Genomic DNA, 25,931 nt, shown 5'->3' on the forward strand with positions numbered 1-25,931 from the left:
CTAGCTGACCTTTCCCATCTGACACATCCTCTAAAACTCTCCCCCAACACTCCACAAAATCCAGAACATAAACAAACACAATACACTGTTATCAACCTATTCCCCAGAAACCTTAATCCTACAGAAGATTCAGTCCTTTCCAAACACCTCACCAATGAAAACATCCAATGATGCTGAACTCCTCAAAGACCTACTCTCCTTCTCCTGATCCCTACAGTGGAAATACTTATCTGCTACCAGTCCCTCCAATCTAATCACAACATTGAACCTTGTCTCTCCCAGTTCATACCACCTTCCAATCACAAACACTGCCTCCCCCCCCCCCCCCCCCCCCCCAGCACCCACCCAACCACTCCTTCCAGGAATTCCTTACTTCTGTAAAGACACAGATGGGCTCATTGCAATAACGTGGACCACTTTCAGCAAGGTTCTTACTCAGTTTTCTGTCACTGCATTCACTGGGCATTGCCGTTTGCCTGCAGGTTGGGATCCTGGCACTACCACCTCTATAGGCAGCAGATGTGACTCAGCAGCCACAACACCCCAACAAACCCACATTGACGTGTATAAATACTTGATATATAGAGAGGCAAATCATCTGTTCTTTGATCATTAGCCAAATTCATGACTCATCAATTATCAAACACTGCTGTGTTGGCTTCTATTGTAAGGCTGCTCCATAACTTCTTGCTGGGCCTCCGCCAGGCAGAAGCAGGTCTAGGGTTTGCACCCGCATATCTCCATCATATGACAATGGGTCAACTGCCAGCAAACCAAACTTGCGGCTGAGCTCAGCTTCCAAGCTGCTGGGTGCCTGCCAGTGCCAACCGGTACAACCTGTACCTGGATGCCTCATTAGCAGTGCAACAACACAAGGCAGGCATATCAGCATTTGACACAGCAATAAATGGTAATTAATTGAAACCCACAGCTGCCGACAGGTGTTGTTGACATACCTCGATGGGGACAGTTGAAAATGTGTGCCCCAATCGGGACTCGAACTCTGGATCTTCTGCTTACATGGCAGATGCTCTATCCATCCGAGCCACCGACGACACAGATGAATAGAGTGACTGCAGGGACTTATCCCTTGCACGCTTCCTGTGAGACCCACATTCCCAACTGTCCACAATCTACATATGTAATGTTCCTAATAGATATTTTGCCCTTCCACTCGTTACTAGCACCCACTAAGGTGTCAATTCCTGTAATAGTTCGGGCAACCTGTGCGCATTTGCACAGACAAAGGTCAATGGCTGGGTAGCCATTTAACTATATATGTAGACAATAACTGTTCTAGAAAGAACAGATACCATTGATGACCGAGCAAATTAATTGAAACCCTCAGCTGCCGACAGGTGGAGTTGACATACCTTGATGGGGACAGCTGAAAAGGAGTGGATGGGCAAAGTATCTATTAGGAACATTATGAATGTAGATTGTGGACAGTTGAGAATGTGGGTCTCACAGGAAGTGTGTAAGGGATAAATTCCTGCAGTCGCTCTGTTCATCTGTGTCCTCAGTGGCTCAGATGGATACAGCGTCTGCCATGTAAGCAGGAGATCCCGGGCTCGAGTCCCGATCGGGGCACACACTTTCAGCTGTCCCCATCAAGATTGATGACTGACCATGTCATAGAACATAGACATCATGGATCGATGCCAGGCTGCACTGCAGGACAAGGGCGCACCTATAGCTGCACTAAGCTTCCTGGAACAATAAAGAATTTAAATGCATGCCTTCAGTCCTGCTGGAGCCACGTTTTTACTCTGATGGATTCCTGTAGCCCTCACCAACCCATCATACTACCACAACCCCATGGGAGAACAGAATGTCCTCCTGACAATGAGAAGAACAGCTTTTCCCCCACCCGTAGTTGTCAAGAACTCCGCCGCCAACTTTGCCTCACCATCCTTCCCCAGTTCTCTTCCCAAGAACCTAAATATCTCAACAGAACAAAGAACGGCAATTAATGAACTAAAGACAGATTCTGCTTTAATCATCCTCATCATCCTCCTCCTCCTCACAGACAAAGGCCCCACTAATGCCGTGACGAATCATAGCGACTACTTAACAGAGGGTCTCTACCAAATGTCTGACAAACCTGCGAGTCTGCCATAGTGATCCCATCCCATATGTCCAACATAATCTCCAATCCCTACTCAAATCCTCAGGGTCATCAAGTAATTTTCCTGAATCCGTTTTCCCCCCTCACCCCAATGATCTTCTGCACACCCACCTTCTACATGTTTCCCATAATCCATAAGTAAAACAATCCCAGATGCCTCATTGATTCTGGTTGCTGTGCATACACTAAAAAATCTCTACTCTTGTTGACCAACACCTCAACCAATTTCTTGTAGCCCAGCTTCTATTAAAGATACAAACCGCTTTCTTCACCAACTCTCAAACATTTCAACCCCATTACCATAAGGATCCCTACTTGTCACTACTGATGCTCCCTCATTATACACAAACATCTACTGAATGCTGCCTCTCCCTGTGTCCTCCTCAAAACGCACTACCTCATTCCTTACACCTCTAACCAGTCTAACCAATTAAATCCTTACACCCATGGCATGGCTATGGGCACCAACATAGCACCCTCTTATGTCTGCCTATTTCTGTTCCATCAAAAGGAAATCTTCCTAATCTCCCAAACACCCCAAACCCCCTGCTGGTTAGGATCACTGATGATCTTCATGACCTGAAACCAATGCCAAAAAACCCTATCCTCATTACTCCACAGCCTCAACACCTTCTCTCCCATCTGCTTCACTTGGTGTTCCACAGCCACATTCTTGGACACTGACCTCCACTTCCCTGATGGCTAAATCTATACGTCCGTCCATATCAAGCCCACTAGCCATCAACAGTACCTGCATTCTGACAGCTGACATCCCTTTCACACAAAAAAATTTCACCACATAGCCTGGCCACTCATGGATGGCATATTGGCAGTGACAGAAATTTTCTTGTCCAGTGTGCAGAATGTCTCCCCAAAACCTACTCCCCAAACAGATTTCCTGTGCCGTATCCTGACACATCACTAATCCTCCCACCAATCCAAAGAAATAGCTGCAAAAGAGCTTCCCCCTCATTATCCAGTATCATCCCACACTTGAACAATTGAAGCATGTCCTCACCATGGCTTTGACTATCATCATGCCCTAGGATGAGGAACATCTTACCCATAATCCTTCCCATCCCTCCTAAAGTGGTATTACCTCATCCACCCAACACACACATCATCCTGTTCCATCCCTATGTCACTTTCATTTCCAGCCCCTTGCTACAGGATCCATATCACTGTGGAGGCTCCCAGCATATCCTACTCTAGTCTGGTCACTGGCTTATCCTATCCCATCAGAGACAGGGCCACTTGTGACAGCAGCCACATCGAATACCAGCTCTGCCGAAATTTCTGCACAGCATTTTATGTGGACGTCACCACCAACCAGCTGGTCACCAGAATGAATGGCCACCACCAAACTAAGGCCAAGAGCAGAGTCGATGACTCAATGCTACCACTATTCAGTGAGTTGTCTCCTTTACTCCAAAATTATTTACATCTGCCAGAACCTCCCTTACTACAAACAGTATTAAAGTAAATCACATACCATATGAAAAGTGGTGGAATGTACTGCTGAGCACAGTATGATTGAGTGTCATGGCCACTTCACAACACATGCCATCCAGAAACTTCCCTTCTTCCCCCCTCCCCCCCCCCCCCCTCTTCCCTTAGCACCAGCTTATGTGAACTACACAGAAGAAAGTTATTCTTGCAACAATATATTAGCTTCTATAATCCTCCTGATCTCAATTTCTGCTAACCGCAGTACCTACACACTTTACCTAAAGTCTCCCCTTCCTCTGCCCTGCTGCCCCATCTCAATCCATTACTCCATGTCCACGTCATTGTGTGCACCACAATCCCACTGGCTCTAGTGCTCAGGTGTCACATTCCTGTCTCATGCACCTGCTGCCCCTCCCCCTCATATTCTTATCCCATCCACTCACTGCCTTCCTCTGGGCCATCTGCTATCCTGCCCAACATCTCTTTCCACTTCCCACCCCCTTGCTCCCTCTATCAACCCCATTAGACTTTATTCCTCACCCCAATGTGGAAGCACACACCTCTTGACGACTCAGTACTTCCTCGATTTGGTGAGGTGTTTCCTTCACTCCAAAATTATTTACATTCTGACAGAACTTTCCTAACTACATACAGTATTAGAGTAAATCAGACACCATATGAAAATTATTTTGAACTCTAAAAGTGCTATACTCAGAACTGTCTCACTGGAGGCAGAATATTTAGGTTTTTCTTTAACCTGAGAACTAACTCACCCGGCCAACTTCAGTTTAAAATAGAAGGCAAAAAATAATGCAATGTAACATTTATTCATCTTTCTTATACAAACATCAAGCATTGCACAGAAGAAGAGAGTAGGAGTACAAATAAAACTGATACCTACTTTGTTGAAATGGGTTGGGGAGGAGGAGGATATATTTACTTTATAATATGAAACTGTTATATTTACAGTGTGTAATACCAACACATTGTAGGTGATACATACCAAAAACAGTCGATGTTCTCTTCGGTGTTGGTGTTGTTACAGGCTCCAGTTTCCTTTCCATTGGGGGTGTTTTACTTGTTGGCTGATCTGTCAATTTTCTTTGAGGTTTATCCTCTTCTAAGATAGGTTTTTGTGATTTAAGTGAATCACGACGCCTCAGAGGTGTAGGACTAAGAGTTGTGGGACTGCGCTTATCTGAAATACTTGTCTCTTGAACAGAAACAGAACGGTTTTCATACAGTCGCCGACGTTCTGCAATACTTGTTCGTTGCAATGAAGCCCTCTCAAAATCTTCAAGTTTATCTTCAATGCACTCATCGCCCTTTGGTGATTGCAGAGTTTCCACAGTCCCAGATCCAGAATCTTGTTCAGCAGTCATTGAACTTATCCTTTTCTCGAAAACCTTTCTTCTCTCTGCTGTGCTTGGTGTTTTTGCTTTACTGTTTGGTGAAGATGGAAGTTCATCTTCTGTGGTGGGACTTATGTCTTGATCTCCAACCACAGCACATACTTCATTTTTATCACTTTCTTGGCAATCTACAGGGAATGTTTCTGTATATGTTTCTGGCGCACTGTCGTCTGTGTGCACATCATTGCTGTTTTCTTCCCTTGTTGCCACAGCTCCATTGACCTCCGCAGCGGGGACAGATGGGACAGAAAATACTTTATCAAATGAGAAATCTGTTGTTATTTTTAGTTCTGCATCTCCACTTCCCACACCAAAGTTTAATTTAGGTGGTGTAAATGGTTTAGGTCCAAGCCGAGGCTGCAAAAGATGAGATATATATCAGTATAAAGTCTTATATATGGAGGCACAATAAAACAAAACAGTAATCACAGTCAGTTAGCAGACGGAGAATTTTAAAATAAATTGTACAATTCAAATAAAATTTCTGTATTTTTGTGTTTTTTGCACATCATAAATGTGTATACTGACAAGCATCAAATCATTTAATTAAAACTCAAGTAAGTGCTGCCTCTGGCAAATGTAACTGCTAACATTAGTTATTTCAACTCTTGTTTTTGAATTTACTGTTGAATATACCATGAATTACACCACAGCAAATTAGTTCAGTAATAATGATACTTAAGACATGATGAATTATGTCTGTGGTTATATAGCACACTGAAAACAATAAATCTGAACGACACCGATATCTCTTATCGATAAATATGGATATTTTTGTGTTTCTAGTGGTCCTTTGTAATACTATCAAAAGTAATAAACTGGGAACATACAATCACGTCAATAAAGTAAATTGGTACTTCAACCACTCTATATTATATTCCTGACGCTCATTCTTAGAGACAAACTTTCATTTCTATCTGCAAACAAGTTGTTACATTAAAATAATTCTCTTGTGTAAATTCTGTATGATGATAACATGAAATTTCAATGGGCAGTTTTTATAGTACAAGTATAGATAAGGAAATAATAAACATTCAAAATGACGTAAAGATGAATAATTTTATCTAATACTTTGAAACCAACCAAACTGCCAAATAATGATAAAGAACCATCACACTATCTTTGAAGCAAAACAGTTCAACATGTTGGATTTTCTGATGCACATCTTGCATCCAAAATCTTTGAATTAAAAAAACATTTAGTCCTTCAGAATCAACTGCTGCAGTGCAAACAGCCTCTGTAGCTTTACTACTTGAAAACTCTGCCCTTCATACTGCTAAATTCTTTTTTTTTTTTTTTTTTTTTTTTTTTTCCTCCAGAAATTACATTTGCAAGAAAGTATCTTTACAGTTTATCACCATGTGCTTTTCCGTATCTTTCCCACAGACAACAGAAAAAAAAGGAAAAGAAATTTGTCACACTACTATACAAGCAACAAAATTTGAGAAAATACTGTGGCATCAGTTCTGACACAGTTCTGTCAGTATTCATATAGCAATAATAAACATCAAAATAATCTGAATTATGATGTAGGTGACTACAACCTAATTTCGGTGTAAACCTACAAGAGTTTTTTTGACTCCTGTGAAAGCTGTATATATATTTTCATAGGATTTACCTTTCATTAGTGAAACTACATCTTCAATGTCAAAATCGATATATACATGGAAAGCAAAGGAATATAAAAAAACTGAAATTATTTTTAATTGTAATCAATGTTCTGGCAGATGTTGGGTAACTAAAGGTGCGTGTATCTCACCTAGAGTCAGTATTTCGTAAATGATACAAAAAACACATAATTGTGAATTTAGGATGTGTGCAGCATGCCCACAAATTAAAGTACCATTATTATCACAAAAAAATTCATCTGTTATAAAAATATCTTTTTGAAAATTTTACAATTCAAGAACACCACAAAAATTATTCCACTATATTTCTGTATGTTTAATAAAAAATCCACACATTACTGCAGTGTGACAAGAAATCAGTTACTTGATAAAATGCATATCTTTATTAGAGTTATTAGGAATAAAAGCAGTTAGATCCTTGTTGTCAATTACAAACAAAAAAGCAAACAACTATACTACTAATGAATCTTAGCAAAAGGGGGAAACAAAACAAGACTAAAATCATATAATTATTTTTTAAAATACATATAAATATATGCAAACAAAACATACAAGCACACAGTTGACACTGCCAAGCTTTTATTACTAAGTAACAGCAATATACATAACCAAACGAGTACTGCAACAAAAACAGCTCATGGAAACAATCACTTTGTCTATTGAAAGTTCGCAACATATAACAAACTTCCTTTGACAACAAAAGGCAATTGTATATAGCAGCAAACTACCTACGCTACACAAGTGTTACAATATGAACCAAAGTCAAAGCTCAAAATATTAACAGAGAAGCAAACACAGGAACTAAGAAAATCACTGTTAGTCCCCAATACTGAACAGGCTGTACTAAGTGTGCTTCTGACCTTGTAGCCCCCTGAGCTGAGCATCAGGGGGTTCACCGGAGTGACGACACTAGCTGGAGGAGGAACAGTGCCAACTGGAGAAATCTGTGGCTGTACAGATTCTTGAGATACTTGAGGCTGCTGGGATGGCACAGCAGCCTGACTTGATACACTGGAGGGGCAAGTGGTACCCATTCGAGGCCTTGCAACTGGCCTCGGGGCAGGTACTGCTGCAACTATTGGTTCATCAGCTTCTGTCAATGAGCTCTGACGTGATGATCTGGGCAGTGGCTTTGGTGGGACAGGTCCAGGAATTGCAGCCGTGCTGCGGACAACTGTCACTGTTCCATTCTGATGGTCATGAGTCGTCTCTCCATTCTGCTGTGTGCTCTTTGTCTCTTCTTCCTTTGTTGCATTTGATCTATAACTCAGTTGTTGTTTCTTGTTCTGCTGCTGTAGCTGTGGTGAGCTTGTCACATACTGCTTTAGATGAAGGTGTTTTCGCATTTCAGAAAGGGTACTGCTGTTGACCTGGGAGTAAAATTCTCAGTAACCATCGACATCAGACTTTAAGATAGCCCATTGCAAGGCACCAGTTATTTGTCTCCAATTGAAGTTTAATATGACTTAGTAACTACAATTAAACAGACTATCTTCTACAGAGTACAATGTATCAGAGCACAGGAATGATTTGTTTTAATAATGCAAGTCCTGATATACTGAACAAAATTAGAAGAAACCTTGTCATGATTACAACATAAATTTCATAATATGAAAAAAAGGAAGGGTACAAGAAAAATGTTGCACTGACCAAAAAAATGTTAGCAAAAATTTAGCAATGTCATTAAACACAATTATAAGTAAATAATGGTCCTGATGACCCTGGAACTGAAACTCAGAAGTGTTAGAGCCAGGGATAATGTGGTTGTGAGAGCAGTTATGCTGTGATATACCACTGTTCATGTGTATTTCCAAATTCTTCAAGCCCTGGCAAGCTAGTGTCCCATGTGTAAGGTTGTCAGAGGCCCCACTGCCACATGTGTGTTCTTAAGACGACATTATTTCAGCCCATGTGACAGAACATTACAAATAATGTACTGGAGGAACTCAGACAATGACTTCAAATAAGGAGGCACACCCAACTACTTAAGAGCCCACAGTTTGCTATACAAAGTTTAACTAAATAACCACTACCCAGCAGTACATTCTCATCGTCTAACAGTTGGGCCTGAGTAGCTGTAGAGAGCAGTCGTGTGTGTGTGTGTGTGTGTGTGTGTGTGTTTCAGCTTGAACCATACAAATAAGTATAATTGTATAACACCACTTCTTCTTCTTCTTCTTCTTCTTCATCACACAAGTCTATTTTTGGGCACAGGGCAGTTATGTTTTTCATTAGTATTTAAGACACTGCAGCTGTTGGGAATGCATGCTAGACTGCATCAAGCACTGCTTGAGGAAGCGTTCGGTCACTCTTAGGTTGATGAAGAGAGCTAAACACCATTTTGACAGTAATAGAAGCCACAATAAACTCAAGACCCATTACTCGAGGAGAGAGAGTGATACAACATTGATGCCAGCCCACATCCTAAATGATAGCAAAGTAATAACCATTCCACATGGGCCAGAACCAGCAACTAGGAAGGATCTTTCCAAGAAGTTTCAGCTAAGACAGAAGGTCAATGGGGACATTTAGTACAGGTGGAAAAACGAATACTTCCTGCTGCTAAGAAACTACCATGAAGCGAAGGGATGTGCCTCAAGAAGAAAACCAGGAACTGGAGAAGTCATACTACGAGGGCAGTTCAATAAGTAATGCAACACATTTTTTTTCTCGGCCAATTTTGGTTGAAAAAACCGGAAATTTCTTGTGGAATATTTTCAAACATTCCCGCTTCGTCTCGTATAGTTTCATTGACTTCCGACAGGTGGCAGCGCTGTACAGAGCTATTAAAATGGCGTCTGTAATGGATGTGCGTTGCAAACAACGGGCAGTGATCGAGTTTGTTTTGGCGGAAAACCAGGGCATCTCAGATATTCATAGGTGCTTGCAGAATGTCTACGGTGATCTGGCAGTGGACAAAAGCATGGTGAGTCGTTGGGCAAAGCGTGTGTCATCATCGCCGCAAGGTCAAGCAAGACTGTTTGATCTCCCGCGTGCGGGCCGGCCGTGCACAGCTGTGACTCCTGCAATGGCGGAGCGTGCGAACACACTCGTTCGAGATGATCGACGGATCACCATCAAACAACTCAGTGCTCAACTTGACATCTCTGTTGGTAGTGCTGTCACAATTGTTCACCAGTTGGGATATTCAAAGGTTTGTTCCCGCTGGGTCCCTCGTTGTCTAACCGAACACCATAAAGAGCAAAGGAGAACCATCTGTGCGGAATTGCTTGCTCGTCATGTGGCTGAGGGTGACAATTTCTTGTCAAAGATTGTTACAGGCGATGAAACATGGGTTCATCACTTCGAACCTGAAACAAAACGGCAATCAATGGAGTGGCGCCACACCCACTCCCCTACCAAGAAAAAGTTTAAAGCCATACCCTCAGCCGGTAAAGTCATGGTTACAGTCTTCTGGGACGCTGAAGGGGTTATTCTGTTCGATGTCCTTCCCCATGGTCAAACGATCAACTGTGAAGTGTGTTAGGTTAGGTTAGGTTAGGTTAGGTTAGATTGTGCTACTCTTCAGAAATTGAAGAAACGACTTCAGCGTGTTCGTAGGCACAAAAATCTGAACGAACTTCTCCTTCTTCATGACAACGCAAGACCTCACACAAGTCTTCGCACCCGAGAGGAGCTCACAAAACTTCAGTGGACTGTTCTTCCTCATGCACCCTACAGCCCCGATCTCGCACCGTCGGATTTCCATATGTTTGGCCCAATGAAGGATGCAATCCGTGGGAGGCACTACGCAGATGATGAAGAAGTTATTGATGCAGTACGACATTGGCTCCGACATCGACCAGTGGAATGGTACCGTGTAGGCATACAGGCCCTCATTTCAAGGTGGCGTAAGGCCGTAGCATTGAATGGAGATTACGTTGAAAAATAGTGTTATGTAGCTAAAAGATTGGGGAATAACCTGGTGTATTTCAATGCTGAATAAAACAACCCCTGTTTCAGAAAAAAAAGTGTTGCATTACTTATTGAACTGCCCTCGTACTTTCGGAGGATATAAACCATGGCACTTGTGGAAGAGAGCAGTGGTCCAAGAGGTGCAGCATAGCAGAGATAACACAACATGATGCATCATTATCTGGTAACTGTGTAGCATGAAGATCTGTCAATAGGTCCAACTGGTCACTGCCCCCTCCCTCCTCTTGAGATAGACCAGGGTGGGGAACATGTTGGGGATAAGAGACTTGTCAACCATCTGTTAGTGTTGCATAGAAACCTGTATACTGTGCTGCACTATGCAGTGTACGTGTATAAATGTACTGAATTTAATGGATGCTGTAAACAAATGTGAGAGCTGAGTTTACAATGTTGAATTTCAGTACTAGCGAAAAGCAACATGCCACCATTAGGTATGAATAATAGTGCCAATGCACCCGCAATTTTGTAAAAGTCTGTATAAACTGGAATGTTCTCTAACAGGACCACTTGAAAAAAAATGGAAATGATTTAAAAATGATTCATATGGTGAGGGAAAACTGAGGGTGGCATATAAATGCCTATATGCTTGCCAAATAGAGGCGACACATAATATGGCAGCAAATTTAACTTCCTCTACGCAACCCAACCACTCTAATATTTGAATGTACAGAATGTAAGAATAAAACAAAAACAAAAAATCATGATTAAATATTATGGTGCATATTTGAAACAGTAACTGCATTTCATCTTACCACATGCGTCAAAGAATCTTTGAAGTTCAGAATGTGTGCGCATGGTCACATTACATCATGAACGGGTGTCATCAGCATTGGCAATGGCCTGTTAAATTTACACATATGCCAGTAACATCATTTAAGCACTCAGCTGCTTTCGTGAGACACCAAACAGTGAATATCTGTCTAGTAGTGGCGAGATACCAAGGCAAGTCTTAGGCACACAATTGTGTGGGTTTAGCAGGGAGGTGGGTAGATTATGTTTCATGTGTGCCTCTCATCACTAGAAAGGCTCTTGAAGAATTAAAATATCAAGACAGATACTCCGACCTGTTATCCAGCACTAATATCAACATTTTGGTGAAAGGTTCATTTTTGAACAGGATAATGCAAGATCACACTACTCTCACCTCACAAACATCATCTACGAAAAGACGAGAATCAATGAAATGGAATGGCCTGTACTATATGCTGACATGCACCTGATTGAACACCTGTTGAAATTTCCAGTGTGTCATCAAAGAAAGCTCCCTCACACCATTGCATGCCCTCCGGCGGTCCACCATCAAACAGTTAGGCACCAATGCATCAACAGCTTGCCATGGAAGATCAAAGCATGTTACAGTGCATGGGATGGAGCAACACAATACTGAATGTTAGCCAACAGCAGGTTTTGATTTACAAAGATTTGTTAATCTAAGCCTGTACACATTTGTAGGGATGTAAGTGATAGAAACCTTCTTGTGTGTGTGTGTGTGTGTGTGTGTGTGTGTGTGTGTGTGCGTGCGTGCGTGCGTGCACACACGCATGCACACTATTTTTAAAAACAAAAGCTGTTATCTAAGAGGCAAGAGGAAGTAATGACCTGCTGCTTAGATCTATACTGAAATGAGCAAGTAGTGTTGTTTCAACTCTTTCTTTAATTTTAATACAATATCAAAATGTCTTCAGTATAGGGACTGCACACAAAAATGAAGTTATTATTTGAATTCAGCAAGTTTCAGGGCACAGAAATATAGCATTAAAACAGCACAAAAATCCTTAACTGTTGCATACTGCTTCACATGGTGAATGCAAAGAAGATCCAGTTGCAAGGATTAAATCAAAAACAAACATTTAAATTTCAAGGCCTATTTAAACTTCTCATCAAACTAACTGAATAGCTTAGCTTTCACAATATGTATTTTATCTGGTGCTATTCACATGAGAATGAGAAAAGTAGCGTATCACAGTTACTTTGAGTTAATATGTAGGCATAATCTTTAGGGGAACTCACTTCACAGAATAATTTATGGAATACAGTTTTACAGTTTGATCAAAAAATACATTTTCAGTCTGTTAGGCAAGTGTGCTGTTGGCATTACACACAGACTGTAAAAGATATTGCCTTCATTCTTCCACAGCCCATAGAGGAAACCTTCACCCTTCATGCAATGTTCGTAAAGCGTTAGTTTATTTTGAATTTTTTACCAAGATTTGCAATTGTCTACCAACAATTTAAATGTGCAGAATATTTTACAAATTTATTAAAGATGTTTTATACCAGCTGCCAAATGATGGTTCATCACCAAAATGAAGGTTAGGTACAGCACGAGTACAATGACCTGAAGTACTGCTGCAGGCTTTGCAGTGACTGGAAAAAGGAGAATGGTGTATATGTACTGAATTGATCCTCTAGGTTGCCTCACGCTAATCCTACTGAGAACGTATGGTCTTACATAAAAAAGAAGCTGCAAGGAAAAAAAAAATCTTCACTTTGAAATGGCTGTCAATATACATTCAACACATGTGGAGGTCTTCCACATGAATACATGGAAGACTTGGTTTTAAGCATACCTTGGAGATGCCAAGCAATTATCAATGCTGTGGGTGTCTTGAAGTATTATTAATTGTAATTGCATTTTTGTTTTGTTCATATATGATGTATGTGTATGTTTTAGTTTGTTGTCAAATAAATTTTTCTACTGATTAACCTGACCATGATCTTATGTGCATTTAAAACCATTTTTATTTTTTGTAGTACAACAAACCTGTAAAAAGCTTTCAAACTTTTTGGTGTAAACTAAAAAGTCACACACTATTTTATTATTAACTTGCTCAAGTATAACAAATTATTACCATAAATGGTGCTGCAGTAATGCCTGTAATCTAATGTCATGTTTTCAGTTTTTTGCATTTTCTTTTCATCTACTTAATTTTTAGTTTTTAGTTTGATGCTTATGTTTCTTTTTCAACTTGATGTGTTTCCCTTATAACAAATCAGAGGATCTTAACGGTGTATGTTTTGAGAGAAATTAATCATCATTAGGAACAGATTCAGGTTCTCAAATATTGAACTATCATTGCTCCAGTTACATTATTTATCAAATTGGTTTCATGGAGAATCTTAGGCTCTTGGAACTGTAACTACTCATTGCAAAAATGTTCTGGGGTATTTGGAAGACAACTTTTGCATACTGCTATTATGATCTTGGCCTCAAGAAGTACATCCTCTTGCTGAGGTCATTACACCATACAATTGCTTATCGCAGCAATTAAAGCATTTACATGAACAATATCTCATGCTTTTCTTCCAAACAGTGGTATGCTGCCTACTAAACTTTCTACCAATACAAGTTTTTAGTGGTTTATGTTAAGTGTAATTTGTAATTTCAGTGGTCTCAAAAGTTTCTCTAAGACATTGGCTGGGCTGTTTATGCCAGAATAAACAATAGCCCTTGCAATTATATTTTAGTTTTATCAACTGCAGATTCTTCTATGGCTGGACTGCACTGCACAGGAAAAAAAAGTGATAGTAATGAGAAAAATCTACTGGTCTACTTCAAATTAGCCCAATTTATTATGTGTACATGTACCATGTAGATGACATAACTAGTTCTTCAGCTATTGGTTTTTTTTTCTACTGTAAAGACACACACACACACACACACACACACACACACACACACACGTGAAACACTGTGCTGACAATAGAAAAAGAGTGGGAGCCCAAAGCTACTGAAGTCTCTGTATTGTCTTGTGGGTACAAACCACATATGAATCATTATGAATTAGCTACAGCCCACAGTTTGCCTTTCAACGTCTTTGTTCACTGTTTTCAGCCTGGAATTTCTGTTACAGGAATAATCAGAATTATTTTAATTTATCATTAAAATCAAATATATGATTAAGGCATTCATTTACAAAAATGTGTTTAATAGGTGAAAAGAGTACGATAACTACGCTAAAATAAAACTTTATTTTGCATATATGAAGCTAAAGCTTTAATTTCCACATGGTCAAGAATTCAAGTCATGAAACTACTTTTAGCATAACCTGCATGATGTGGGTAATACCTAGTGTGTGTGTGTGTGCGTGTGTGTGTGTGTGGGGGGGGGGGGGGGGGGGGGGGGGGGAAGCTACTAACATGAAGCCTTAAGAGAGAGAGGGGCCAAAACATTCTGACCACTGCCCATTGCGGGATTGAATGCCATCTAGGGGCACTTTGGACATGTGACACAGTAAGAAGAGAATGGAAGTGGAGCAAGAGACATGAATATACACATAGGAATCATTGTAGGAGGGAAATAGGAATCGTAATGGTATGGGCCACAAGTGGGGAAATCCACAGACAGAGAACAGATTGTACTGGTTTGGTAGCTGGGAATAAGCACCTCAGAAATGACACAGCTGGTTCATATGCATCTGTCATGAGCATCTATGGAAAGCAGCTGAAGGATGGTGAAACCACGATAAGGCAACAGGGTGTTTGACATCCATGTCTTGTTACGGAACATGGTGTTCAGAGGCTAGCTTGCTGTTTAAAGCAGAACAAGTGATAATCTGATGCAGATCAGAAGAAATAGTACAATGCCGATTCAGGCACAAGAGTTTTGGAGCACACCATTCAATGCACAATGCTGAAAATGGGTCTCTGTTGCACAAGACCCCCCAAAGTGTTTCCATGTTGAACCAATGACACTGTCAATTACGAATGCAGTGCATACAGAATCATCATGAGGGGATGTTGGATCATTGGAAATGTGTTGCCTTGTTGGATGAATTACATTTGTTTTAACACCAAGTCAGTGGGCGTGTCTAGATATGCTGTCATCCAGGCAAAAAACTGCTCGAAATATGCACCATGCAATGGACTCAGGCTGGTGGGGGTAGTGTAATCCCATAGGGGACATTCACATGGGATTCTGTGAGACCTGTGCTAGCCTTGACAGCTGTGGAATATATGAACATTATTGCCGACCAAATGCGTCCCTTTATGCATGATGTCTTCCTCAGCAGTGATAGCATTTTCCATCAGACTAAATGCTCATGTCACAAGATCAAAATTGTGCTACAGTGGTTTGAGCAGTCTATTTTAGTGAACTCACATTGGTGTCTTGTGCCTTGGCTAACAAATTTTTCTGACCTGCTCAAAATAAAACACATCTGGATCACTGTAGGACACCAGTTTTATGTCCCCAAACTACTGCTACATACTTTACAGGAATTGCATGACTTGTGCATAGACATTTGGTGCCACATGTGTCTCAAAATCTTCCACAAACTTTTTGAATTCATGCCATGCAGAATCACTACTGCATTGTATTCCAAAAGTGGATTAACAGACTATTAGCAGGTTCATAATGTTTTGGCTCATCACTAGTGACATGTCTGCAGGAAAAATTACAAAGAAAGGAGAAAAGAGCAAGCCTCACTATAGAGTTATTTTAAAACGATACAAAGCAAACTTTCTGGTAAAGTCCACATTTCTACACTGGTGAACAGAAATATCATTTGAAGTCATCTATCTTATGGCATAAGTGGTTTTAAATAGAAAAGTTTAACAAAACTAATAACTGCCTAAAATTACAAATATACAAAATCAACAAATTTAAATAAAATTCACACATCACACATAATCTCTCTCTCTCTCTCTCTCTCTCTCTCTCTCTCATAAGCGCGCGCGCGCACACACACACACACACACACACACACACACACACACACACACACACACAGGGGGGGGGGGGGGGGGGACATCTGAACCTCCTAATACTATTGTACATATTTCACGAAATGCAGGTCTTAAAATATTTCAATTTGCACAGCATCCACAGTCCCAAATAGTTTCTAAACTTCTAGAAGAATAAGACAGTCTTTACCTGCGAACCAGTTTCTACTAGGTGCCTCTTTGCTGGATCAAGGCTAACACGTGCCACTTCAGCATTGATCCCGCTACTCCACTGACTCGCAGAAATTGGTGCAACATTTCCCGCAGTCTCTGGGAAGAGGTCCCCATGAAAATCTCTATATGACTGCAAACGAATATAATGATTAAAGAACTGCACACAAATTAAACAAGTTTTTTTAATTTTCAGAAGTAAATATCACACAGAAATAACACAGCAATAAAGTTAAACAAAACCTTTCAATTATGTTTGAAGATTGAGTAAGTAACCTATGTAATACAGAGATGCACTGCCATCTAAGAACAGAACAGTTGAATTTTTGTACAGCGACGACTTGCCTAATAATATGAAAGCTCATTACTTTTAATTTTAGATTAGATAATTTATCTGCACACACACTTCCCAAGTCCCAATATGTTCTGTGGAGTAGGGTATTCTGTGAACTACTATCATTAGTTCCCCCACCCCTCCCCCACCTCCTTAAAAATTATCTTTGCTGTGGTATACAGGAAAAAAGACAATTTGCACATTTCAGTCTGAGGCCAAATTTTTCTTCATTTTATCACAATTGCCCGAATGTTGCAGGGACATAATTACTGTTTGCAAGATTTCATAAGAGTTCTAATTTCTTTGACTTTCTCGCTGTGGTTATTTTGCAGGGCAAGTGGGAGGAAGTAATATGTTTTTTTATGTTTTTTGACTCTTCCTTCTGTTGGCGACTGCACCAAAGCCTTTGGTTTAAGAACAAAACTGTACTTGGCAAACTAAAACTGTATCATCCTTGACGCTGTAGTATACAGAGAAGTTGCAGCACTAGAAAATTGCAGCGAAATGCAGGAAGATCTGCAGCGGATAAGCACTTGGTGCAGGGAGTGGCAACTGACCCTTAACATAGACAAATGTAATGTATTGCGAATACATAGAAAGAAGGATCTTTTATGGTATGATTATATGATGCAGAACAAACACTGGTAGCAGTTACTTCTGTAAAATATCTGGGAGTATGTGTATGGAACGATTTGAAGTGGAATGATCATATAAAATTAATTGTCAGTAAAGCGGGTGCCAGGCTGAGATTCATTGGGAGAGTCCTTAGAAAATGTAGTCCATCGACAAAGGAGGTGGCTTACAAAACACTCGTTCGACCTATACTTGAGTGTTGCTCATCAGTGTGGGATCCGTACCAGGTCGGGTTGACAGAAGAGATAGAGAAGATCCAAAGAAGAGCGGCGCGTTTCGTCACACGGTTATTTGGTAAGCGTGATAGTGTAACGGAGATGTTTAGCAAACTCAAGTGGCAGACTCTGCAAGAGAGGCGCTCTGCATCGCGGTGTAGCTTGCTGCCCAGGTTTCGAGAGGGTGCATTTCTGGATGAGGTATTGAATATATTGCTTCCCCCTACTTACACCTTCCGAGGACATTATGAATGTAAAATTAGAGAGATTCGAGAGCGCACGGAGGCTTTCCGGCAGTTGTTCTTCCCGCGAACCATACGCGACTGGAACAGGAAAGGGAGGTAATGACAGTGGCACGTAAAGTGCCCTCCGCCACATACCGTTGAATGCTTGTGGAATGTAGATGTAGAATGGGCAGAGTGTTACCTCTATAACAAACCACCAAGGGACACATTGATGAACTGCATCAGAGAAATGAAATGAAACTAAGAATTGGGAAAGTTTGGCACTGGGTCCCCTCCTTTTCTTAACCTATGTAAATGGCTCTTTAAAACTTGAATGACTGCTACTCTATCATCATGGGCGTACACAGACAAGCCTGCATACTCCCACAGTGATAATCATGTAACAACTGAAAAGTTGCCTTGGTGCCAAAACTGGTCATGGTAATCAAAAATAAAAGTGGTAACTGGTGCTGTTATATGATTCCGAGATTAAATCATAACTCACTCTCTGTGAAAAATTCTGGCAGGTGGCTTCCTCTTTCATACCTTGCCCCCAGTCCATGTTCTCCTATTTTTCCTTCTCTTCCTTTTCCTGCTGTTGAATGTGTGTCCCCCAGCCGTCACAATTAAAAATTTTTGCGTCACTTAATAAAAGCAAATCTTCTAGTCCAGACTATATACAAATTAGATTCCTTTCAGATTATGCTGATAAAATAGTTCCACACTTAACAATCATATACAACCACTCACTCAATGAAAGATGCGTACACAAAGACTGGAAAGTTGCACAGGTCACACCATTATTCAAGAAATGCAATAGGAGTAAACCACTAAATTACAGGCCAATATCATTAATGTCAATACGCAACAGTATTTTGGAACATAAACTGTGTTTGAACATTATGAATTACTTCAAAAAGAACGATCTATTTACACAGTCAACATGGATTCAGAAAACATTGCTACTGTGAAACACAACTAGCTCTTTACTCATACAAAGTGTTGAGTGCTATTGGCAAGGGATTTCAAATTGATTTTGTATTTCTAGATTTCCAGAAAGCTTTTGACACCATACCTGACAAGCAGCTTGTAATCAACTTGTGTGCTTATGGAATATCATCTCAGTTATGTGACTGGGTTCACGATTTCCTGTCAAAGAGGTTACAGTATATAATAACTGATGGAAAGTCATTGAGAAAACAGAAGTGATTTCTGGCATTCCCCAAGGTAGTGTTACCAGCCCTTTGTGCTTTCTTATTTATGTAAATGATTTAGGAGGCAGTCTGACTAGGATTTGTTTACAGTGTCATGATTATTTCAATAAAGTAAAGTTTGTGTTGTTCATTTATTCTTACAAGCTGTCTATTTGATTCTCTTGTAAGTAACTGAAGTGAAAATTTCAGAAATAAATGAAAAGTTTAAATAGTGTAGGCTCAGTTATTTGTTTGCTATTTGTTTTGCCACGTAAACAATACAGGCTAAACTGCTTTTGTTTCTCCGGAAGTTTTTAATTAGTACCCGAACTTTAGGCCTAAACTTACTAAGAAATTTAATATATTAACTGAGTAGTCTAGGAAGTTATTCTTGTTTTAATGTAGACTAAAGCTAAAATTTGTTTGCCATGAGTGAGAAGTAGGATTGTTAGTTCCAGGGAGTGGTGTGAGGGTCGTTGCAGTTTCTTTCATGTGGGCGACTGAAGTGGCGTGGGAATTGGGGAAATAAAAAAGGCTCATTGGCTGTTGAGGATTTGCTGTAGAGGTAGGAAGATAGTGGAACAGGAGAAGATTGCTGCCCTTCAGGTGGAACTAGATAAAACGAAACAAGATCTGGAAAGATTAAGGGGGGAGAAGGGAAAAAAGAGGTGGGAAGTGACAACTGGTCATAGAAGAAATGTGAATAGGTCTTTTTCAGACAGTTTTGTTGTCAATGAGGAAAATAGGTTTGATCTGTTGTCACAGTTGGAAACTGGTGAGCTACAAGTATATTTTGGAGAAGACAGGACATGACAAACTTTAAGAAAGTGTTTGAAAAGTAAGAAGTCAGAAAAACTGTGAAAAAGAAGAAAGTTTTGTTGTTAGGTAGTTCACATGGTAGAGGTGTTGGCTGACTGTTGCAGGATGAACTAGGGTCAGGTTACCAGGTCACAAGTTTTTTTTTTTTTTTTAACCTGGGTCAGGTGATAGAGGATGTAGATTCATTTTGCAAAGACTTCACAAGGGAAGACACCATGGTAATAGTGGGTGGGGCAGGCAACAGCATAGATAGGAACCCTAATTATTCAACAGAGAGTGATCTGGTAAAGATAGCTTCAGCAACGAGACATACTAGTGTTGGGCTTGTGTCTGTTCTGAGGCACCATGACTGGCCTCATTTTAAAAAAAAAATGGTTCTGAGCACTATGGGACTTAACTGCTGTGGTCATCAGTCCCCTAAAACTTAGAACAACTTAAACCTAACTAACCTAAGGACATCACACACATCCATGCCCGAGGCAGGTTTCAAACCTGCGACCGTAGCGGTTGCGCAGTTCCAGACTGTAGCGCCTAGAACTGCTCGGCCACTCTGGCTGGCGCCTCAACTCTTCTGTTACGAGAGTTAATTTAGAGGTGGAACATGTGCTTGGATCAGGTACGGGGTCTCGTATCAGTGTGGCTCCTGTTGACTATCAGCAGGGAAAGGGGAAGGGAAAATTTTCTGTGCAAATAACTTAAGGGGAAGAGGGGTTGGGGGGGGGGGGGGGGGGGGAGGTGCTGCACTGTGACAAGTGGCATAGTATCAGAGGGTTGAAACAAAAGATGTTCCAAGACAGCCAGAAAGCAAATTGTAATGCACACAACTCATGCTAACAGCTTCTGATTGAAACTGGAGATACCCAAATATTGACAGGAAAATTAGGTTCATCCAGTTGTAATTCAGACGCCAGTGCACAAAATCAGTTAGCCTTATTACATCAGACTAATCGGAGACTAAGGGGTAAGCTTAATGCATTGCTTATTTGTGTTGAAGAAGTAGAGTTGAGCAAATCAGTTGATATACTCTGCCTCTCTGAACATCATGTGACCACTGGTATAGATATGTTAAATGTTGCAAGATTCAAGTTAGCTTCTTAGTTCTGCAGAGAAAATATGGAGAAAGGAGGAGTTGCCACATTTGTCAGAAACTGTTTTGATTTCAAGAATATTGGTATTAATCAATTTTGCTCAGAGCAGCACTTAGAAGCTTGTGTAACAGAAGTTGTATTTCATGATAAGTCCTCTGTAATAGTAAGTATATACAGAAAACCTTCAGGAAATTTTAACCTCTTCATAAAAAATCTGGAAGCTCTGTTGTCCCATCTCACAAAAAAACACCAAGGAAATAGTGGTTGATGGTGATTTTAATGTGGATTTATTGAAAAGCTCTGTCAGCGAACAATTATTGCAGTCAGTAACACTATCATTCAATTTAGTTCTTCTGTGAACTTTGCAACTAGGATATGTAAATACTCTGAGATTGCTATTGACAATATCTTTGTAAACAAACCTAGGGAAAAAAGTCATACCACAAATCCAATAGAAGATGAGCTATCTGATCACGACATGCAGCATCTTGCGTTAAATGTTGAAACTTGTCAGGATAAAAAAATCTATTAAGTCTGAGTACAGGAGGGTAATAAATAAGCCAAAAATTGAGAAATTCAAGAAACTGCTCAAAGACATGAACTGGATAGATGTTTACAATACTTCTGAATCAAATGCAATTTTGGAAATTTGTGGTAAGGTCTTATGGGACCAAACTGCTGACATCATCAGCCCCTAAGCTTAAACTACCTTACGCTAAGGACAACACATACATTCATCCCTGAGGGAGGACTCAAAACTCTGACAGGGGGAGCCGCGCGGACCATGACAAGATGCCTCAGACCATGCAGCTACCCTGCGCGGCTGACTCAAATGGAAAACACAAAGCATTTATTAATAAAGTTACTGCCACTTTTGAAAATTGTTTTCCCCTAAAGGCAACTCAAATCACACAGAAGTCAAAAAATAAACCATGGATTACACAAGGAATAAAGATATCATATGGGACAAGAAGGAGACTGTATCTGCTATCTAGAAACAGCTCTGATGTTAGCATTGCAATGCATTACAAAGAATACTGCAAAATAATTCTGAAATCAAAGTAGTTTTATTACGAGAAAAAGATAATTACATCGGGTGACAAAATAAAAACAGCATGGGATATACTGAAGACTGAGACAGATGGGGCTAAAAGGGAAGCGGAACAGATAGCTCTAAAAATAAATGAGACTTTGGTAACAAGTGCATGTAGTGGTGCAAACCTCTTAAACAGGTACTTCATTTCTGTTACTGACGGCTTTGGGTTGTTAGGTACAGAGAACAGTGCAATAGAGGTATTTGAGACCAGTCTTTAAAAATGGCTTCAGTAAAATGGAAATGACATGTCTCCCAAAGAAGTATTCTAGTGGGTATGATAACATATCAATGAATTAAATCAAAGAATCGTCACGCAAATTGAGTTCTATCTCAAGTTATTTGTGTAATCAATTTCTTATCAGCGGAACATTTCCAGAATGGCTAAAATATGCTGATTTAAGCCTCATTACAAGAAGAGGGATAAAGACATACCATCAAACTATCAACCAATTTCACTTCTGCCAGCTATCTCAAAAATATTTGAAAAGGTTATGTTAAAGCATCTCCTAAAGCATCTGACTGCAAATAATATATTGTCGAAGTCACAGTTTGGATTTCTTAAGGGTTCCCATATTGAGAAAGCTACTTACACTTACAGTGAGAATGTACTTAATTCATCAGATAATAAATTAGAGGCTACTGGCATTTTCTGTAGTCTGTCAAAAGCCTTTGACTATGTGAACCAAACCATTCTCTCAAGTAATTAGAATATTATGGTGTCACTGGCAGTGCTGCAAAATGGTTTGAGTCTTATCTAACTAACAGGAAACAAAGGGTATCATTGCGAAATACCTGTGCAGTAAGCAGTCAGTCTTCATCTGATTGGGAATTAATTACATGTGGTGCTCTGGTAGGTTCCATCTTGGGTCCACTCCTTTTTTTTGTATACATTAATGACCTCTCGTCTGTTACATTGCCAGATGCTAAGTTTGTTTTGTTTGCATATGATACGAACATTGCAAAAAGTTGCAAGTCAAGTAAAGATTTAGAAACAGCTGCTAATCAAATTTTCACTGACATTAATAAATGGATTACTGCTAATTCACTGTCATTAAAATTTGAAAAGATCCACTATGTGCAGTTCAGAACCTGTAAGAAATTTCCTTCCAGCACATGTATGACGTATGAAGACATGCAGGTTGACAGTGTTAAATTTCTGGGATTACAAATCGATAATAAATTCAGTTGGGTGGGGCATACCACAGAATTGCTTAAGTGCCTAAACAAGTCTGTATTTGCAGTGAGAATGATGTCAGATGCAGGATGTATAAATATAAAAAAACTACATACTTTGCTTACTTTCATTCTATTATGTCATACAGGATCATATTATGGAGTAACTCATCAAACCAAGCTAAAGTTTTTAGCGTGCAAAAGTGTGTAATAAGGATCATTTGTGGTGTAAACTCATGAACATCATGTAGAAAACTGTTCAAGGAACTTTGTATTCTAACCACTGCTTCTCAGTATATTTATTTATCCAATGAAATTTGTTACAAGTAATATATCTCTATTTCCAACCACCAGCTCAATGCATAATATCAATACTAGGAATCAGAACAATCTACATAAAGACCTAAAATCACTTACCTTGGTCCAAAAAGGGGTCCAATATTCAGGAACACACATTTTCAATCAATTGCTAGCAACCATTAGAAACTTGGCTTCACATAAAGCATAGTTTAAACAGAGTTTGAAAGACTTCTTGATAGGGAACTCCTTCTACTCTATAGACAAATATCTTAACAGAGACTGTTAGGCCGGCTTAAGTAAAAATGCCTCTTAGATTTCAGTTCTAACAGCACTTTGTTACATATGATTAATTTATTAATAGTGCATAACAACATTTCATTCTGACAGCATATTAATCCTGTAAATATTAGCTGCTCCAGTTTACTGTAGTGTATTCATCTAGTTTGACAATCTCCTGACAAATCTCACCTTTTCATGAACACTGAATCTACTCTAATCTAATCTGAGCATCCCTCTTATGTTGTTTGGAGATGATGCTGTCATTTATTGTCCAGTAAAGTCATGAAAAGATCAAAATAAATTGCAAAACAATTTAGAAAAAACATCTGTATGGTGTGAAAAGGGGCAACTGACCCAAAATAATGAAAGGTGTGAGGTCATCCACATGAGTGCTAAAAGGAAACTGTTAAACTTTGGTTACACAATAAATAATCAAATTTAAAGAACATAAGTTCCTATGAAATATAATTACAAACAACTTAAATTAGAAAGAACATATACAAAATGTTGTTGGGAAGGCGAACCAAAGACTGTGTTTTATTGGCAGAACACTTGGATGATGCATCAGATTTACTAAAGAGACTGTCTGCACTATGCTTGTCCATTTTCTTTTGGTGTATTGCTGCATGGTGTTGGATCATTACCAGATAGGATTAATAACAAAGTTCAAAGAAGGACAGCATATTTTGTATTACTGAGAAATTGGGGAGAGAGTATCAAGGACATGATACACGATTTGGGGTGGACTTCATTAAAACAAACGTGTTTCTCATTGTGGTGGGATCTGCCCACGAAATTTCAGTCGGCAACTTTCTCCTCTGAATGTGAAAATATTTTGTTGACACTAATCTACATAGGCAGAAATGATCATCACAATAAAGTAAGGGAAATCAGATCTCACACAGAAAGATGTAGGTGTCCATTCTTTCTGTGTGCTTTTCGAGTGTCGAATAAGAAAGAATTATTGTGGAGATGGTTTGATGAACCCTCTGCCGGACACGTAAGTGTGATTTGCAGAGTAGCCATATAGATGCAGATGTAGATGAATTATGAATAATTTAATCTATTTCATCATACAATCTTTAATCTCTTCATTAAAATTGTGGAGCTACTTGGTATATAAACTCGACTATTGTGGTGAGCATTGGCTTTATGTTTACCTTGGCAACTACATTGAAGAGCCAAAGAAACTGGTACACCTCCCAAATATCATGTAGGGTCCCTGCGAGCATGCAGAAGTGCTGCAATGTGACATGGCATGGACTCGATTAATGTCCAAAGTAGTGCTGGATGGAACTGACACCATGAATCCTGCAGGGCTGTCCATAAATCCGTAAGAGTACAAGGGGGTGGAGACATGAAAGGTCCATGGACTCGTGAGGTTGTCCCCATACCTGTACACATCCATCCGCTCGATACAATTTGAAATGAGACTACTCCTACCAGGCAGCATGTTTCCAGTCATCAACAGTCCAATGTCAGTGTTGAAGGGCCCAGATGAGGCATAAAGCTTTGTGTTGTGCAGTCATCAATGGTACATGAGCGGGCCATCAGCTCCAAAAGCCCATACCAATGATGTTTCATTGAATGGTTCACATGCTGACTCCTGTTGATGGCCCAGCATTGAAATCTGCAGCAATTTGCGGAAGTGCAGCTCTTGTCACTTTGGGCCATTCTCTTCAGTGATCGTTGGTCCCTTTCTTGCAGGATCTTTTTCCGGCTGCAGTGATGTCAGATATTTGGTGTTTTATCAGATTCTTGATATTCATGGTACATTCTTGAAATGGTAATACAGGAAAATCCCCACATCATCTCTACCTCGGACATGCTGTGTCCCATAGCTCATGTGACAACTATAACACCATGTTCAAACGCACTTAAATCTTGATAACCTGCCATTGTAGAGCAGTAACCAACCTAACAACTGTGATGGAAACTTGTTGTGTTATGTAGGGGTTGCCAACTGCAGTGCCTTATTCTGTCCGTGTACATACTGCTGTATTTGAAAATGCATGCCTATACCAGTTTCTTTGGTCCTTCAGTGTATAAAGTGTTCACTATTCTTTCCATAGAATCTTACCATCACTCCTATTTTCTTATTCACTATCAGAGCTACTCCTGCATTAACT

General features: G+C 39.9%; 1 protein-coding gene across 2 annotated transcripts in view; it reads right to left on the bottom strand.

Annotated features, from left to right (window-relative positions):
• Positions 1 to 25,931, bottom strand: part of LOC124607137 (coronin-7) — a 238,059-nt gene that overhangs the window by 145,940 nt on the left and 66,188 nt on the right. The window contains exons 7-9 of one of the 2 annotated variants that reach the window (XM_047139345.1): positions 16,429 to 16,581; positions 7,478 to 7,987; positions 4,581 to 5,346 (exon numbers count right to left, since the gene is read on the bottom strand). In XM_047139345.1, the coding sequence (XP_046995301.1) occupies positions 4,581 to 5,346; positions 7,478 to 7,987; positions 16,429 to 16,581 (1,429 nt within the window). The remainder of the gene's footprint in view (positions 1 to 4,580; positions 5,347 to 7,477; positions 7,988 to 16,428; positions 16,582 to 25,931) is intronic. The other variant, XM_047139346.1, reaches the window with a different exon arrangement.

The sequence above is a fragment of the Schistocerca americana genome, chromosome 3 (assembly GCF_021461395.2).
Source record: "Schistocerca americana isolate TAMUIC-IGC-003095 chromosome 3, iqSchAmer2.1, whole genome shotgun sequence".
Lineage (NCBI taxonomy): Eukaryota > Metazoa > Arthropoda > Insecta > Orthoptera > Acrididae > Schistocerca > Schistocerca americana.